Source organism: Tachyglossus aculeatus, chromosome 16, assembly GCF_015852505.1.
Source record: "Tachyglossus aculeatus isolate mTacAcu1 chromosome 16, mTacAcu1.pri, whole genome shotgun sequence".
NCBI classification, from domain to species: domain Eukaryota; kingdom Metazoa; phylum Chordata; class Mammalia; order Monotremata; family Tachyglossidae; genus Tachyglossus; species Tachyglossus aculeatus.
In genome coordinates, this window is record NC_052081.1 from 20,455,525 (window position 1) to 20,471,919 (window position 16,395).

General features: G+C 49.0%; 1 protein-coding gene across 1 annotated transcript in view; it reads left to right on the forward strand.

The window, feature by feature from the left end:
• The first annotated feature begins 5,908 nt into the window (after positions 1-5,908).
• Positions 5,909-16,395, forward strand: part of HTRA1 (HtrA serine peptidase 1) — a 79,244-nt gene continuing 68,757 nt past the window's right edge. Inside the window, exon 1 of the mRNA XM_038758604.1 lies at positions 5,909-6,383. Coding sequence (XP_038614532.1) covers positions 5,909-6,383 — 475 coding nt within the window. The remainder of the gene's footprint in view (positions 6,384-16,395) is intronic.

Genomic DNA, 16,395 nt, shown 5'->3' on the forward strand with positions numbered 1-16,395 from the left:
GCACATGGCAAGTACTTAACAAATACCATTATTATAATTATTATCATGATACACAATACATCATGAATCAGGGAGGAAAAGGACTTTTGCACAAAGGAGAAGCCAGGAACTCCTGGAGAAACAGGGAAAGAGCTTGTCTGAGACAGCACCTTGTGACCTCCCCAGCACTTAGAACAGTGCTTTGCACACAGTAAGCGCTTAATAAATGCTATTATTATTATTATTATTATTATTATTATTATTACTGTGGGGCTGAGGAGTGAATAAAGGGAGCAAGTCAAAGCAATGCAGAAGGGAGTGGAAGAAAAGGAAAAGGGCTTAGTCAGGGAAGCCTCTTGGGGAAGATGTGCGTTCAATAAGAGTTTGATAATAAGTATAAGCTCAATAAGTATGATTGAATGAATGAATGAATGAATGTCTCCCCCTTCTAGCCTGTGAGCGCGCTTTTGGGTAGGGACCGTCTCTCCATGTTGCTGACTTGTACATCCCAAGCGCTTAGTCCAGTGCTCAGCACCCAGTAAGTGCTCAATAAATAGGATTGAATGAATGAATGAATGTCTCCCCCTTCTAGCCTGTGAGCCCCCTGTTGTGTTGGGACCGTCTCCCTATGTTGCCAACTTGTACATCCCAAGCGCTTAGTAGTAAGCGCTCAATAAATACGACTGAATGAATGCGTGAATGTCTCCCCCTTCTAGCCTGTGAGCCTGCTGTTGGGTAGGGACCGTCAGCTTGTACTTCCCAAGCGCTTAGTCCAGTGCTCTGCACCCAGTAAGCGCTCAATAAATACGATCGAATGAATGAATGAATGTATACATGTTTGTACGCATTTATTACTCGATTGATTGCTTTTATTTGTACATATTTATTCTCTTTTGTTAATACGTGTTGTTGTCTGTCTCCCCATTCTAGCCTGTGAGCCCGCCGTTGGGTAGGGACCGTCTCTCTATGTTGCCGACTTGTCCATCCCAAGCGCTCTGCACCCAGTAAGCGCTCACTAAATACGATTGAATGAATGCATGGATGTCTCAGTAAGCGCTCAATAAATACGAATGAACGAATGCATGAATGTCTCCCCCTCCTAGCCTGTGAGACCCCGTTGGGTAGGGACCGTCTCTCTATATTGCCGACTTGTACATCCCAAGCGCTCTGCACCCAGTAAGCGCTCACTAAATACAATTGAATAAATGCATGAATGTCTCAGTAAGCGCTCAATAAATACGATTGAATGAATGCATGAATGTCTCAGCAAGCGCTCAATAAATACGATTGAATGAATGCATGAATGTCTCCCCCTCCTAGCCTGTGAGCCCCCGTTGGGTAGGGGCCGTCTCTCTATGTTGCCGACTTGTACATCCCAAGCGCTCTGCTCCCAGTAAGCGCTCACTAAATACGATTGAATGAATGCATGACTGTCCCAGTAAGCGCTCAATAAATACGATTGAATGAATGCATGGATGTCTCAGTAAGCGCTCAATAAATACGATTGAATGAATGCATGAATGTCTCCCCCTTCTAGCCTGTGAGCCCCCCGTTGGGTAGGGACCGTCTCTCTATGTTGCCGACTTGTACATCCCAAGCGCTCTGCTCCTAGTAAGCGCTCAATAAATACGATTGAATGAATGCATGAATGTCCCAGTAAGCGCTCAATAAATACGATTGAATGAATGCATGGATGTCTCAGTAAGCGCTCAATAAATACGATTGAATGAATGCATGAATGTCTCCCCCTCCTAGCCTGTGAGCCCCCCGTTGGGTAGGGACCGTCTCTCTATGTTGCCGACTTGTACATCCCAAGCGCTCTGCTCCTAGTAAGCGCTCAATAAATACGATTGAATGAATGCATGAATGTCCCAGTAAGCGCTCAATAAATACGATTGAATGAATGCATGAATGTCTCCCCCTCCTAGCCTGTGAGCCCCCCGTTGGGTAGGGACCGTCTCTCTATGTTGCCGACTTGTACATCCCAAGCGCTCTGCACCCAGTAAGCGCTCAATAATTACGATTGAATGAATGCATGAAAGTCTCAGTAAGCGCTCAATAAATCCGATTGAATGAATGCATGAAAGTCTCAGTAAGCGCTCAATAAATTGGATTGAATGAATGCATGAATGTCCCAGTAAGCGCTCAATAAATACGATTGAACAAGGCATGAAAGTCTCCCCCTTCCAGCCCGTGAGCCCGCTTTTGGGCAGGGACTGTATCTCTATGTTGCCGGGCGCTCTGCACCCAGTAAGCGCTCAATAAATACGATTGAATGAATGCAAGAATGTCTCAGTAAGCGCTCACTAAATACGATTGAATGAATGCATGAAAGTCTCAGTAAGTGCTCAATAAATACGATTGAATGAATGCATGAATGTCTCCCCCTCCTAGCCTGTGAGCCCCCCGTTGGGTAGGGACCGTCTCTCTTATGTTGCCGACTTGTACATCCCAAGCGCTCTGCACCCAGTAAGCGCTCACTAAATACGATAGAATGAATGCATGGATGTCTCAGTAAGCGCTCACTAAATACGATTGAATGAATGCAAGAATGTCTCAGTAAGCGCTCATAAATACGATTGAACGAAGGCATGAATGCCTCCCCCTTCCAGCCTGCGAGCCCCTCGTTGGGCAGGGAGTGTCTCTCTATGTTGCCGAGCGCTCTGCACCCAGTAAGCGCTCAATAAATACGATTGAATGAATGCATGAAAGTCTCAGTAAGCGCTCACTAAATACGATTGAACGAATGCATGAATGCCTCCCCCTTCCAGCCCGCGAGCCCGCCGTTGGGTAGGGACCGTCTCTCTGTGTTGCCGAGCGCTCTGCACCCAGTAAGCGCTCAATAACTACGACTGAATGAATTCATGAATGTCTCAGTAAGCGCTCACTAAATACGATTGAATGAATGCATGAATGTCTCAGTAAGCGCTCACTAAATACGATTGAATGAATGCATGAATGTCTCAGTAAGCGCTCACTAAATACGATTGAATGAGTGCATGAATGTCTCAGTAAGCGCTCACTAAATACGATTGAATGAGTGCATGAATGTCTCAGTAAGCGCTCACTAAATACGATTGAATGAATGCATGAAAGTCTCAGTAAGCGCTCACTAAATACGATTGAATGAGTGCATGAATGTCTCAGTCAGCGCTCACTAAATACGATTGAACGAATGCATGAATGCCTCCCCCTTCCAGCCTGCGAGCGCGCCGTTGGGCAGGGACCGTCTCTCTATGTTGCCGGGCGCTCTGCACCCAGTAAGCGCTCAATAAATACGATTGAATGAATGCATGAAAGTCTCAGTAAGCGCTCACTAAATACGATTGAATGAATGCATGAATGTCTCAGTAAGCGCTCAATAAATACGATTTAATGAAGGCAGGAATGTCTTCCCCCTTCCAGCCCGCGAGCCCGCCGTTGGGCAGGGACTGTCTCTTTATGTTGCCGGGCGCTCTGCACCCAGTAAGCGCTCAATAATTACGATTGAATGAATGCATGAAAGTCTCAGTAAGCGCTCACTAAATACGATTGAACGAACGCATGAAAATCTCAGTCAGCGCTCACTAAATACGATTGAACGAAGGCATGAATGCCTCCCCCTTCCAGCCCGCGAGCGGGGTTGGGGAGGGACCGTCTCTCTATGTTGCCGAGCGCTCTGCACCCAGTAAGCGCTCAATAAATACGATTGAATGAATGCACGAAAGTCTCAGTAAGCGCTCACTAAGTACGATTGAATGAAGGCATGAAAGTCTCAGTAAGCGCTCACTAAATACGATTGAATGAATGCATGAAAGTGTCAGTAAGCGCTCACTAAATACGATTGAATGAATGCACGAATGTCTCAGTAAGCGCTCACTAAATACAATTGAATGAATGCATGAAAGTCTCAGTAAGCGCTCACTAAATACGATTGAATGAATGCATGGATGTCTCAGTAAGCGCTCAATAAATACGATTGAACAAGGCATGAATGTCTCCCCCTTGCAGCCCGTGAGCCCGCTGCTGGGCAGGGACTGTCTCTCTATGCTGCCGGGCGCTCTGCACCCAGTAAGCACTCACTAAATACAATTGAATGAATGCATGAATGTGTCAGTAAGCGCTCACTAAATACGATTGAATGAATGCATGAAAGTCTCAGTAAGCGCTCACTAAATACGCTTGAATGAATGCATGAAAGTCTCAGTAAGCGCTCAATAAATACGATTGAATGAATGCGTGAACGTCTCCCCCTCCTAGCCTGTGAGCCCCCGTTGGGTAGGGGCCGTCTCTCTATGTTGCCGACTTGTACATCCCAAGCGCTCCGCACCCAGTAAGCGCTCACTAAATACAATTGAATGGATGCATGAATGTCTCAGTAAGCGCTCACTAAATACGCTTGAATTAATGCATTAATGTCTCAGTAAGTGCTCAATAAATACGATTGATTGAATGAATGCATGAATGTCTCCCCCTCCTAGCCTGTGAGCCTGCCGTAGGGACCGTCTCTGTATATTGCCGACTTGTCCATACTAAGCGCTCTGCACCCAGTAAGCGCTCACTAAATACGATTGAATGAATGCATGAAAGTCTCAGTAAGCGCTCACTAAATACGCTTGAATGAGTGCATGAAAGTGTCAGTAAGCGCTCACTAAATACGATTGAATGAATGCACGAATGTCTCAGTAAGCGCTCACTAAATACGATTGAATGAATGCAAGAATGTCTCAGTAAGCGCTCACTAAATACGATTGAATGAATGCATGAAAGTCTCAGTAAGCGCTCAATAAATACGATTGAACGAATTTATGAATGCCTCCCCCTTCCAGCCCGCGAGCCCGCCGTTGGGCAGGGACCGTCTCTCTGTGTTGCCGAGCGCTCTGCACCCAGTAAGCGCTCAATAACTACGATTGAATGAGTGCATGAGTGTCTCAGTAAGCGCTCACTAAATACGATTGAACGAAAGCATGAATGCCTCCCCCTTCCAGCCCGCGAGCCCGCCGTTGGGTAGGGACCGTCTCTCTATGTTGCAGGGCGCTCTGCACCCAGTAAGCGCTCAATAAATACGATTGAATGAAGTCACGAAAGTCTCAGTAAGCGCTCACTAAGTACGATTGAATGAAGGCATGAAAGTCTCAGTAAGCGCTCACTAAATACGATTGAATGAATGCATGAAAGTCTCAGTAAGCGTTCAATAAATACGATTGAATGAATGCATGAACGTCTCCCCCTCCTAGCCTGTGAGCCCGCCGTTGGGTAGGGACCGTCTCTCTATGTTGCCGACTTGCACATCCCAAGCGCTCCGCACCCAGTAAGCGCTCACTAAATACAATTGAATGGATGCATGAATGTCTCAGTAAGCGCTCACTAAATACGCTTGAATTAATGCATTAATGTCTCAGTAAGTGCTCAATAAATACGATTGATTGAATGAATGCATGAATGTCTCCCCCTCCTAGCCTGTGAGCCTGCCGTAGGGACCGTCTCTGTATATTGCCGACTTGTCCATACTAAGCGCTCTGCACCCAGTAAGCGCTCACTAAATACGATTGAATGAATGCATGAAAGTCTCAGTAAGCGCTCACTAAATACGCTTGAATGAGTGCATGAAAGTCTCAGTAAGCGCTCACTAAATACGATTGAACGAATTTATGAATGCCTCCCCCTTCCAGCCCGCGAGCCCGCCGTTGGGCAGGGACCGTCCCTCTATGTTGCCGACTTGCACATCCCAAGCGCTCCGCACCCAGTAGGCGCTCACTAAATACGACTGAATGAGTGCACGAAGGTCTCAGTAGGCGCTCACTAAATAGGACTGGATGAATGAGCGCGGGGAGGCGCGCCCCCCGCCCTGCCCCTCGTCTCTCCTCCCGCTCCTCCCCTTGTCGGGGCGGGCGGGTTTAAAAGGCGTCGGCGGGGGCCGCTCGGTTGCAGCCGAGTGGCCCGCGGCACCATGGCGAGCCCCGTGCCCGCGCTGCTGCTGGTGGTGCTGGTGCTGCCGCCGCCGTGCCCGTCGTCGCCGCCGCCTCCTCCCACCGCTCCGTGCCCGGCCCGCTGCGACCCGTCCGCCTGCCCGCCGGCGCCCGCCTGGTGCCCGGCCGGGCCGGGCCTGGACGCCTGCGGCTGCTGCCCGGCGTGCGCCGCGGCGGAGGGGGAGCCGTGCTGGGGGGCCGCGGGGGGCCCCGGGCCGGGGGGCTGCGGGGAGGGCCTGCACTGCGCCGGGGCCGCCCCCGGGCCGCCGCCCGCCACGGCCACCGGGCGCCGCCGGGCGCGCCCGGGCCGCTGCCTCTGCACCCACGGCCAGCCCGTCTGCGGCAGCGACGCCCGCACCTATGCCAACCTGTGCCAGCTGCGCGCCGCCAGCCGCCAGGCCGAGCAGGCGCGCCGGCCCCCCGTCATCCTCCTGCAGCGCGGCGCCTGCGGACAGGGTAAGCCCGGGGGCTTTGGAGGCAGGGCTCGTGACTGTGCCGTATGTCTGCTGTGTGACCTGGGGCCAGTCACTTCACTTCCCTGAGCCTCAGTGACCTCATCTGTACAATGGGGATGATGACTGGAGGCCCCACGTGGGACAACCTGATCACCCTGTATCACCCCCCCCAGCGCTTAGAACAGTACTTTGCACATAGTAAGCGCTTAACAAATGCCATCATCCTCATCACCCGGCTGTCCATCCCCTCGCCCCCTCCTCCCTCACCTCCCTTCTCTCCTTCTCCAGCCCAGCCCGCACCCTCCGCCCCTCTGCCACCGCTAACCTCCTCATTGTGCCTCGTTCTCGCCTGTCCCGCCATCGACCCTCGGGCCTGGAATGCCCCGAATCCCTCTGCCCATCCGCCAAGCTAGCTCTCTTCCTCCCTTCAAGGCCCTGCTGAGAGCTCACCTCCTCCAGGAGGCCTTCCCAGACTGAGCCCCTTCCTTCCTCTCCCCCTCGTCCCCCTCTCCATCCCCCCCATCTTACCTCCTTCCCTTCCCCACAGCACCTGTATATATGTATATATGTTTGTACATATTTATTACTCTATTTATCTTACTTGTACATATCTATTCTGTTTATTTTATTTTGTTAATATGTTTGGTTTTGTTCTCTGTCTCCCCCTTTTAGACTGTGAGCCCACTGTTGGGTAGGGACTGTCTCTCTATGTTGCCAATTTGTACTTCCCAAGCGCTTAGTACAGTGCTCTGCACATAGCGCTCAATAAATACGATTGATGATGATTACTCTATTTTACTTGTACATATCTATTCTATTCATTTTATTTTGTTAGTATGTTTGGTTTTGTTCTCTGTCTCCCCCTTTTAGACTGTGAGCCCACTGGTGGGTAGGGACTGACTCTATATGTTGCCAACTTGGACTTCGCAAGCGCTTAGTACAGTGCTCTGCACACAGTAAGTGCTCAATAAATACGATTGATTGATGATGATGATGATGACCCCCCCGACCCTCCAATCCGCCGCAAAGCACTGTTCTGGCCGCCCGGGAGATTACCGGGTGACTCGCAGTTTTAACCCCCATTTTCCAGATGAGGCAACTGAGGAACAGAGAAGTGTGAGCCCAATCGATCGTATTCATTCATTCAGTCATATCTATCGAGCACTTACTGAATGCAGAGCGCTTGGGAAGTCCAAGTTGGCCACATAGAGAGACGGGCCCTACCCAACAACGGGCTCACAGCTAGAAGGGGGAGACAGACGACAAAACAAAACATGGAGACAGATGACAAAACTGTAAACAGGCGTCTACTATATAATACTAATCATGATGGCATTTGTCAAGTGCTTGCTCTGTGCAAAGCACTGTTCTAAGCGCTGGGGGGATACTAGGTGATCAGGTTGTCCCACGTGGGGCTCACAGTCTTAATCCCCATTTTACAGAGGAGGTAACTGAGGCTCAGTGAAGTGACTTGCCCAAGGTCATCATCAATCATATTTATTGAGTGCTTACTGTGTGCAGAGCACTGTACTAAGCGCTTGGGAAGTACAAGTTGGCAACATATAGAGATAGTCCCTACCCAATAGTGGGCTCATGCAGCAGACGTGGCAGAGCCACGATCCGAACCCATGACCTCTGACTCCAAAGCCCGGGCTCTTTCCACCGAGCCACGCTGCTTCTCTGAATAAATCCATCCATTCAGTCGTATTGATTGAGCGCTTACTGTGTGCGGAGCGCTGGACCAAGCGCTTGGGAAGTACAAGTTGGCAACATAGTCAATCATATTGATTGAGCGCCCACTGCGTGCGGAGCGCTGGATTAAGCGCTTGGGAAGTACAAGTTGGCAACATATATTCATTCAATCGTATTGATTGAGCGCTTACTGTGTGCGGAGCGCTGGATTAAGCTCTTGGAAAGTACAAGTTGGCAACATCAATCAGTCGTATTTATTGAGCGCTTACTGTGTGCAGAGCACTGTACTAAGCGCTTGGGAAGTACAAGTCTGCAACACATAGAGACAGTCCCTACCCAACAGCGGGCTCACAGTGTAGAAGGGGGAGACAGAGAACAAAACCCAACATACTAACAAAATAAAATAGAGTAGATAACGTACAGGTAAGATAAATGGAGTAATAAATATGTACAAACATATATACATATATACAGGTGCTGTGGGGAAGGGAAGGAGGTAAGATGGGGGGGATGGAGAGGGGGACGAGGGGGAGAGGAAGGAAGGGGCTCAGTCTGGGAAGGCCTCCTGGAGGAGGTGAGCTCTCAGTAGGGCCTTGAAGGGAGGAAGAGAGCCCACTGTTGGGTAGGGACCGTCTCTGTATGTTGCCAAATTGTACTTCCCAAGCGCTTAGTACAGTGCTCTGCACACAGTAGGCGCTCAATAAATACAATTGATGGATTGATTAAGTGACTTGCCTAAAGTCACACAGCTGACAATTGGCGGAGCCAGGATTTGAATCCATAACCTCCGACTCCAAGGCCCGGGCTCTTTCCACTGAGCCACGCTGCTTCTCTAATAATGACATTTGTTAAGTGCTTACTATGTGCAAAGCACCGTTCTAAGCGCTGGGGGGGGGGAATACAAGGTGATCAGGTTGTCCCGAGTGGGGCTTCACACTGCATGGTTCAGTGGAAAGAGCATGGGCTTTGGAGTCAGAGGTCATGGGTTCAAATCTCGGCTCCGCCAACTGTCAGCTGTGTGATCTCCCTCTCCCCCTCCTCCCCCTCTCCATCCCCCCGCCTTACCTCCTTCCCTTCCCCACAACACCTGTATGTATGTATATATGTTTGTACGTATTTATTACTCTACTTATTTTACTTGTACATATTTATTCTACTTATTTTATTTTGTTAATATGTTTTGTTTTGTTCTCTGTCTCCCCCTTCTAGACTGTGAGCCCACTGTTGGGTAGGGACCGTCTCTATACATTGCCAACTTGTACTTCCCAAGCGCTTAGTACAGTGCTCTGCACACAGTAAGCACTCAATAAATACGATTGAATGAATGAATGCACTTCCCAACCGCTTACTCCAACGTCCTGCACACAGTAAGCGCTCAATAAATCCATCCATTCAATCGGATTGATTGAGCGCTTACTGTGTGCTGAGCGCTGGACTAAGCACTTGGGAAGTACAAGTTGGCAACATATATTCAGTCATTAATTGAGCGCTTACTTTGTGCAGAGCGCTGGACTAAGCGCTTGGGAAGTACAAGTTGGCAACATATATTCATTCAATCGTATTGAGCGCTTATTGTGTGCAGAGCGCTGAATTAAGCGCTTGGGAAGTACAAGCTGGCAACATATATTCATTCAATCGTATTTACTGAGCGCTTACTGTGTTCAGAGCGCTGGATTAGGTGCTTGGGAAGTACAAGTTGGCAACGTATATTCATTCAATCGTATTGATTGAGCGGTTACTGTGTGCAGAGCGCTGGACTAAGCGCTTGGGAAGTACAAATTGGCAACATAATAATAATAATGGCATTTGTTAAGCGCTATGTGCAAAGCACTGTTCTAAGCGCTGGGGGGATACAAGGTGATCAGGTTGTCCTGCGTGGGGCTGACAATCATCCCCATTTTACAGATGAGGTAACTGAGACTCCGAGAAGTTAAGTGACTTGCCCAAGGTCACACAGCAGACGTGGCGGAGCCGGGATTCGAACCCACGACCTCTGACTCCAAAGCCCGTGCTCTGTCCACTGACCCACACTGTTTCTCTAAATTCATTCAATCGTATTGATTGAGCACTTACTGTGTGCAGAGCGCTGGACTAAGCACTTGGGAAGTACAAGTTGGCAACATATATTCATTCAGTTGTATTGATTGAGCGCTTACTGTGTGCAGAGCGCTGGACTAAGCGCTTGGGAAGTACAAGTTGGCAACGTATTGATTCATTCAATCGTATTGATTGAGCGCTTACTGTGTGCAGAGCACTGGACTAAGCGCTTGGGAAGTACAAGTTGGCAACATATATTCATTCAATCGTATTGACTGAGCACTTACTGTGTGCAGAGCGTTGGACTAAGCACTTGGGAAGTACAAGCTGGCAACGTATATTCATTCAATCGTATTGATTGAGCGCTTACTGTGTGCAGAGCACTGGAGTAAGCGCTTGGGAAGTCCAAGTTGGCAACACATAGAGACAGTCCCTACCCGACAGCGGGCTCACGGTCTAGAAGGGGGAGAGAGACAGCAAAACAAACCATATAAACCAAATATAAAATAAATCAAATAAATATGTACAAGTAAAATAGAATAATAAATACGTACAAACATATATACAGGTGCTGTGGGGAGGGGGATTGATTGATTGATTGACCACCCCTGGAGCCAGATGTGCCCGTGCCCTCTGCCCGCAGCAGCCCCTCACCCAGAACCCTCTTGTCTTTGCTTCGGGCAACATTTTGGAGCTGGGGGCGAGGCGAACTCAATCCTAAGCCGACGGTCTTAATAATAATAATAATGGCATTTATTAAGCGCTTACTAGGTGCAAAGCAATGTTCTAAGCGCTGGGGAGGTTACAAGGTAATCAGGTTGTCTCACATGGGACTCACACTCTTCATCCCCGTTTTCCAGATGAGGGAACTGAGGCTCAGAGAAGTGAAGTGATTTACCCAAAGTCACACAGCTGACAAGTGACAGAGCGGGATATGAACCCACGACCTCTGACTCCTAAGCCCGTGCTCTTTCCACCGAGCCGCGCTGCTGCTCTTCTCTTCATTCATTCAGTCGTATTGAGCGCTTACCGGGTGCAGAGCACTGGAGTAAGCGCTTGGGAAGTACAAGTCGGCAACATAGACGGTCCCTACCCAACGACGGGCTCGGAACAAGCGATTGACTGAAGGCGGAACTGTTTAGGCGCTCCCGCATCAGGTTGTGTGCTGGACTTTTTAAACGATAAAAACAGAGTATTGGGAGGGAGCCAACTTCTGTTTGTCCCTACTTTTCACATCTTAAGGGGAGACAGCGTGTCTGGGGTGGCCAAATTCCATTAAGATTCTTGGCGTCGAGCGTTTAGCGCAGAGGAGAGGAGAGGGCCGGCTGGTTCCTGTACACACCCCACTAACGGTAACAACATAAATAACTAGCCGAAGGGAGCGCTTCAGCAATACACCGACTGCGTAGAACTGGCCCTTTTTTAATCGGACAACTTTGGTGAGAGTAGCAGTGTGGCCCAGAGAGGCTGGGAGGCAGAAGGACCTGGGTTCTGATTCCGGCTCTTCTTCTCGCCTTTTGTGTGACCTTGGACAAGTCACTTCACTTCTCTGTGCTGCAGTTACCTCATCTGTAAAATTCGGATGAAGATTGCGAGCCCCAAGTGGGACAGGGACTGTGTCCAACCTAATTAGCTTGTATCTACCCCAGGGCTTAGAATAGTGCCTGGCACATAAAAGCTTAACAAATGCCATAAAAAACAAACAAACAAGGAGGGGGAAACTAAAAGACCAGAAATCAATCGATGGTATTTTACTGAGTGTTTCCCTCCTGCCAAGCGTTAGATGCTTGGGGGAGATTATGATACAGTTGAAGGTGGTAGAAATGGCATACGCAGTTAGCACTCAATAAATAATGATTGAATGAATGAAATGTTCCCTATCCACAAGGAGTTTGCAGTCTGGAGAAGGCAGACGTTAAAATAAATTAATAGGGGAAATGAGAGAGTATGAGACTATGTATAAAAGTGCTGAGGAGCTGAATGAATGAATCAAGAGTTGAAGGGGCCACAGCTCCAAGTGCATAGGCAACAGGGAATCTGAGTGGGAGAAATGAGGACCTAGGGAAGGTCTCTTGGATGTGATTCTAGGAGGGCTTTGAAAGTGGAAATGCTAGGGTAAGAAAGTGTGAGAATTTATTGGGCTTGAAGAAACCATTAATGACTTCCCCAGGGGTAAGCATTTTTTTTCCTATTTGCTTTAAAATGGTATTTGTCAAGCATATACCGTGTGCCGGGGGTGGGCACAAGACAGTCAGGTTGGACACGGTCCCTGTGCCACATGGGGCTCACAGTCTTAATCCCCATTTTACAGTTGAGGTAGCTGAGGCACAGAAGTTAAGGTCGCACACAGCAGACAAGTGGCAGGGCCAGGATTAAAACCCAGATCCTCTGACTCCCAGGACTGGGCTTTTTCCATTAGGCCACACTGCTTCCTCGTGTTTGATTTTTCCCTTTGCTAGCATTCGGGCTAGCGTCCCGGCCTTCCAGTCAGCTATCTGTCTTAGAGCCTGTCTGTGGAGCATCTCAGCAGAAGAGTGGCCCTTTTTGGTCCTGCTTCTCCCCTCAGTCAACTTTGGCTAAGTGTTCTTTCATTCCTTAACAGTGCTTGGCACATAGTAAAGCGCTTAACAAATGCCATCAAAAAAATTCCTACTACTGCCCAGGGCAGAGCATGCTGACAGTATTCATTAAGGATCAAGCACAGGGCTCGTTGCATTATGGAGTTTTTGCTTTGCTACCCTTTCCTCCAGTGTGATAATGGTCTGGCTTGAATGAGTGGAATCGTTATGTTGGATTTTTCACTTTGTCTCTTTATGTGGAGAAATAAACATTTGCCTGTATGAGAGGAAACGATTGACAAGATGAAAGGTTCTAAGATCTTTTATTTGAGGCACCGAGTTCAAGGCTTTTTTCTTGCAGCGAGCATCCGGGAAATGCTGCTGCAGCAGATTCAGGGAAACTGGAACTGATTGGAGCTTTTACAAAAGTGTGGCCGAGAGCGGCGGGGGTGGGGGGAAGAATGCTTTCCGCAGGGGGCTTAATTCAACTTGAGGCACACTTCAGTGGGAGGGTTTGGCTGTGGCCAGCTACACTGCAAGGGGGCATGGGATCCAGAGTAGACTATGAGAATGGGGGAGGAAGGCCCCAAAAGATGAGGAAAATAGGCAGCCACCATGGCCTGTGGGAAAGTGCGGTAAACTGGGAGTTAGGATAATTGCGTTCTAGTTCTAGCTCTGCTACTGGCCTCCTGTGTGTGAGCTTGAACAGGTCACTTAAACTTCTTGGACTTTCATTTTCCTCTTGGGTAAAACGGGGATCATCTGTCTGCTCTCCCTACTCCTTAGACCGTGAGCCCCCGTGAGACGGGTCTCTGTCCAATCTGATAAACTCGTATCTTCCCCAGCACTTGGCAGAGTAAGCAATTAATAGATCCCATAATTATTATTATTATCGGTCCCCTAACTACCTCTGGGAGATCTCTTGAGTGGGAGGCAGTATCACAAACAAGCCACAGATTATATGTGCAAGCAAATTGGGCACTGTATCATAAGTCAGGGGGTTGTTAAAAGTCTTTGGAAAGTAAACATGATCAGAAGCTGGCTTCAGGAGTCCACAGCGGGGGTGACTAAACCTTATGAAGTGAGGAACTGCAAGCCCAGAGCATAGTATGGCCGAGAGTCAATCAATCAATCGTATTTGTTGAGCGCTTACTGTGTGCAGAGCACTGTACTAAGCGCTTAGTCGCCAATCAAAAGGAATTCCTTCCACCAAAGCAGTGAGCAGGTGGTCCCATGTGGTGGTGATTAGTGGAGGAGGGGTGGGTTGGAGTGAGTGACAGCTAAGGATGGGGCTGGAGGCCACAACCCTCTCCCACTAGGGCCCATTTGGGTGGGGCCGCTGCTGAAGCAATCACATATTGGAGCCTCCCGTGGCCGCTGTGATCAAATGAAACATGTCTTATGCCAGCAGCGCAGCAAGCGAAGAAGAGTTGCAGCTTGGCCATCCCAGCTCCATACCCTGTCCATTTATGGAGAGGACAGCAGATTGTGGAGTGAGAATTCTTGCCAAAATTGAGTTCTCCACAAACGGGAAGACGAGGCATCAACGGAAAAGTCAAGTCCGCGTAATGGCTTAGATGTTGGTAGGGTCCTATGATTGTGACTCGTATTTCTGGCAATTTCGGGAGTTTTTAAGTGGTTCGTTCCATTATTCAGTGAGGATCTGTTATCCTGAGTGATATTTTGACACTCAGGAAGCCCCGGGTTAGTAAGAATAGCCATCTGTTGTTGTTTTTTGTTGTTGGGTTCATTGCTTCCAGTGGCACTAGAATTTTAACTCTTTTATAACATTTCCCCCTAAACCTAAGTCAAGTTATGTTTGTGGCTCAGTGGAAAGAGCACGGACTTTGGAGTCAGAGGTCATGGGTTCAAATTCCGACTCTGCCGACTGTCAGCTGTGTGACTTTGGGCAAGTCACTTAACTTCTCTGTGCCTCAGTTACCTCATCTGTAAAATGGGGATGAAGACTGCGAGCCCCCCGTGGGACAACCTGATCACCTTGTAACCTCCCCAGCGCTTAGAACAGTGCTTTGCACATAGTAAGTGCTTAATAAATGCCATTAAAAAATGCTGTGAACTTAGTGGATGATCAGTAACTGTAGATAGCCAGCATTGAAAGTGTTGCCAGTTTCATCGGAGAATATGTGGTTAAATGAAGAGAGACGCATAATAAAATACATTTCTCTGACAGGGGCAGAGTTGTACTATTATTTTATGGGGTTTCCATAATAAATTACCCTTGGTGAAGAACAGTGAAATGTGTTTTGAAGACAGTGTCCCACATATATGGCACATCTCCCGGACTCCATTTAAAGCTTTCCGCAAGTAACACCTAGATGAAACATGCTAGAAAATACTGCCGGCCCCACCGGTTCAGGATTCCTGGTGCAGCTTTATTCTTGGCCTCCCTGGGAAATAACAATCCCTGTTTGATCTCTGTCCTGATCCCCTGATGTCTGGGGTTTTTAGTCCTCAATCCTTCTTCAAAGGAGGGAGCCACAAAAACTCCTGCCAGATATCTGTCAGGGGAAGGAACAAGCTTACCGTCACCTTGGGTGGGGTGAGGCCCAAAGAAGTTCTGGCACAAAGATCTTGTTGGGGGGAGGAGGGGAGGAGGAGGAGGAAGGGGTCTTGGGGGGAGAGGGGGGAGAGGGAAGAGAGTGAGAGGGAGGAAAAAAAAGAGAGAAGGCAATAAGAAGGGGCTGCCTGCCAACACCGCAGCTGGTTAAGAGGCAAGCAGGTAATCTGTCTGCTTATGAGTCTCCGATGCGGCTGTCTGGTTGTGTGGCTGAAGGAAGTCCTGTCTGTGGCTCGCGTGGGCCAAGTCAGCCGTAGTGGTAATGGGGGCTGCCACCACCGGAGAGGAGGAGGAGGGCTGAGGAGTTTGATCCCGGCCCCTAGCACAATCCCAACTGGCGGGGCAGAATCCAGAAAGGAACATCTGGTCCCCTTCTGCTAACCAGTCCCGCCCTGGGACACAGCATCTGCTCTGCTGCATCTTTCGTGGTCTATCCGGTGAAACAGCGAGAGAGTACAGCTGGTCAGCAGTGAGAACCTTGTTGAGAGTGAAGGCCTAATGGAAAGAGCCGGGGCCCGGCAGTCAGAGGGATTTGGGTTCTAATCCCAGCTCTACCACCTACCTGCTGTGTGACTTCGGGCAAGCCGCTTGACTTCTCCGTGCCTGCTTCTTCATCCGTAAAATGGAGATTCAATACCCTGTCTCCCTCTGACACGCTGTGAGCCCCGTGTGGGGCAGGGACTGTGTCCCGCCCAATTATCTTGTATCCACCCCCAACACTTAGAACAGTGCGTGACAAATAATAAGCGATTAGCGAGTATTATAATTATCTACCCCGGTGCTCAGAACAGTGCATGGCACATAGTAAGCGTTTAACAGATGCCAGAGTAATAAATACCATAGTAGTGAGTGGGAATAAGCTGTGAAGTTGACAGTTGAACCTAAGGAGCCTTGTATTGCAGCAGCCGAGGACGTCTTCAGGCGCTCTCACGATCTCAACCTTGATATGGTCAGTTCACAAGTTGGGCGTTTAGGTATTTTGTCGTGAAAGTTTCTGATCTCTGGGGGATGGGGTTTCTGAGCGGTGGGGAGATGCATGTTGGGCCAGGCCGAGGACTGTAACCTAAGTGCAGTCCGATGGGGACTGGCTCAGATAGTCCTTAGATCCTGCAGCCTTTCTAGATTTTCAGGCACAGGGGAAGGGGACT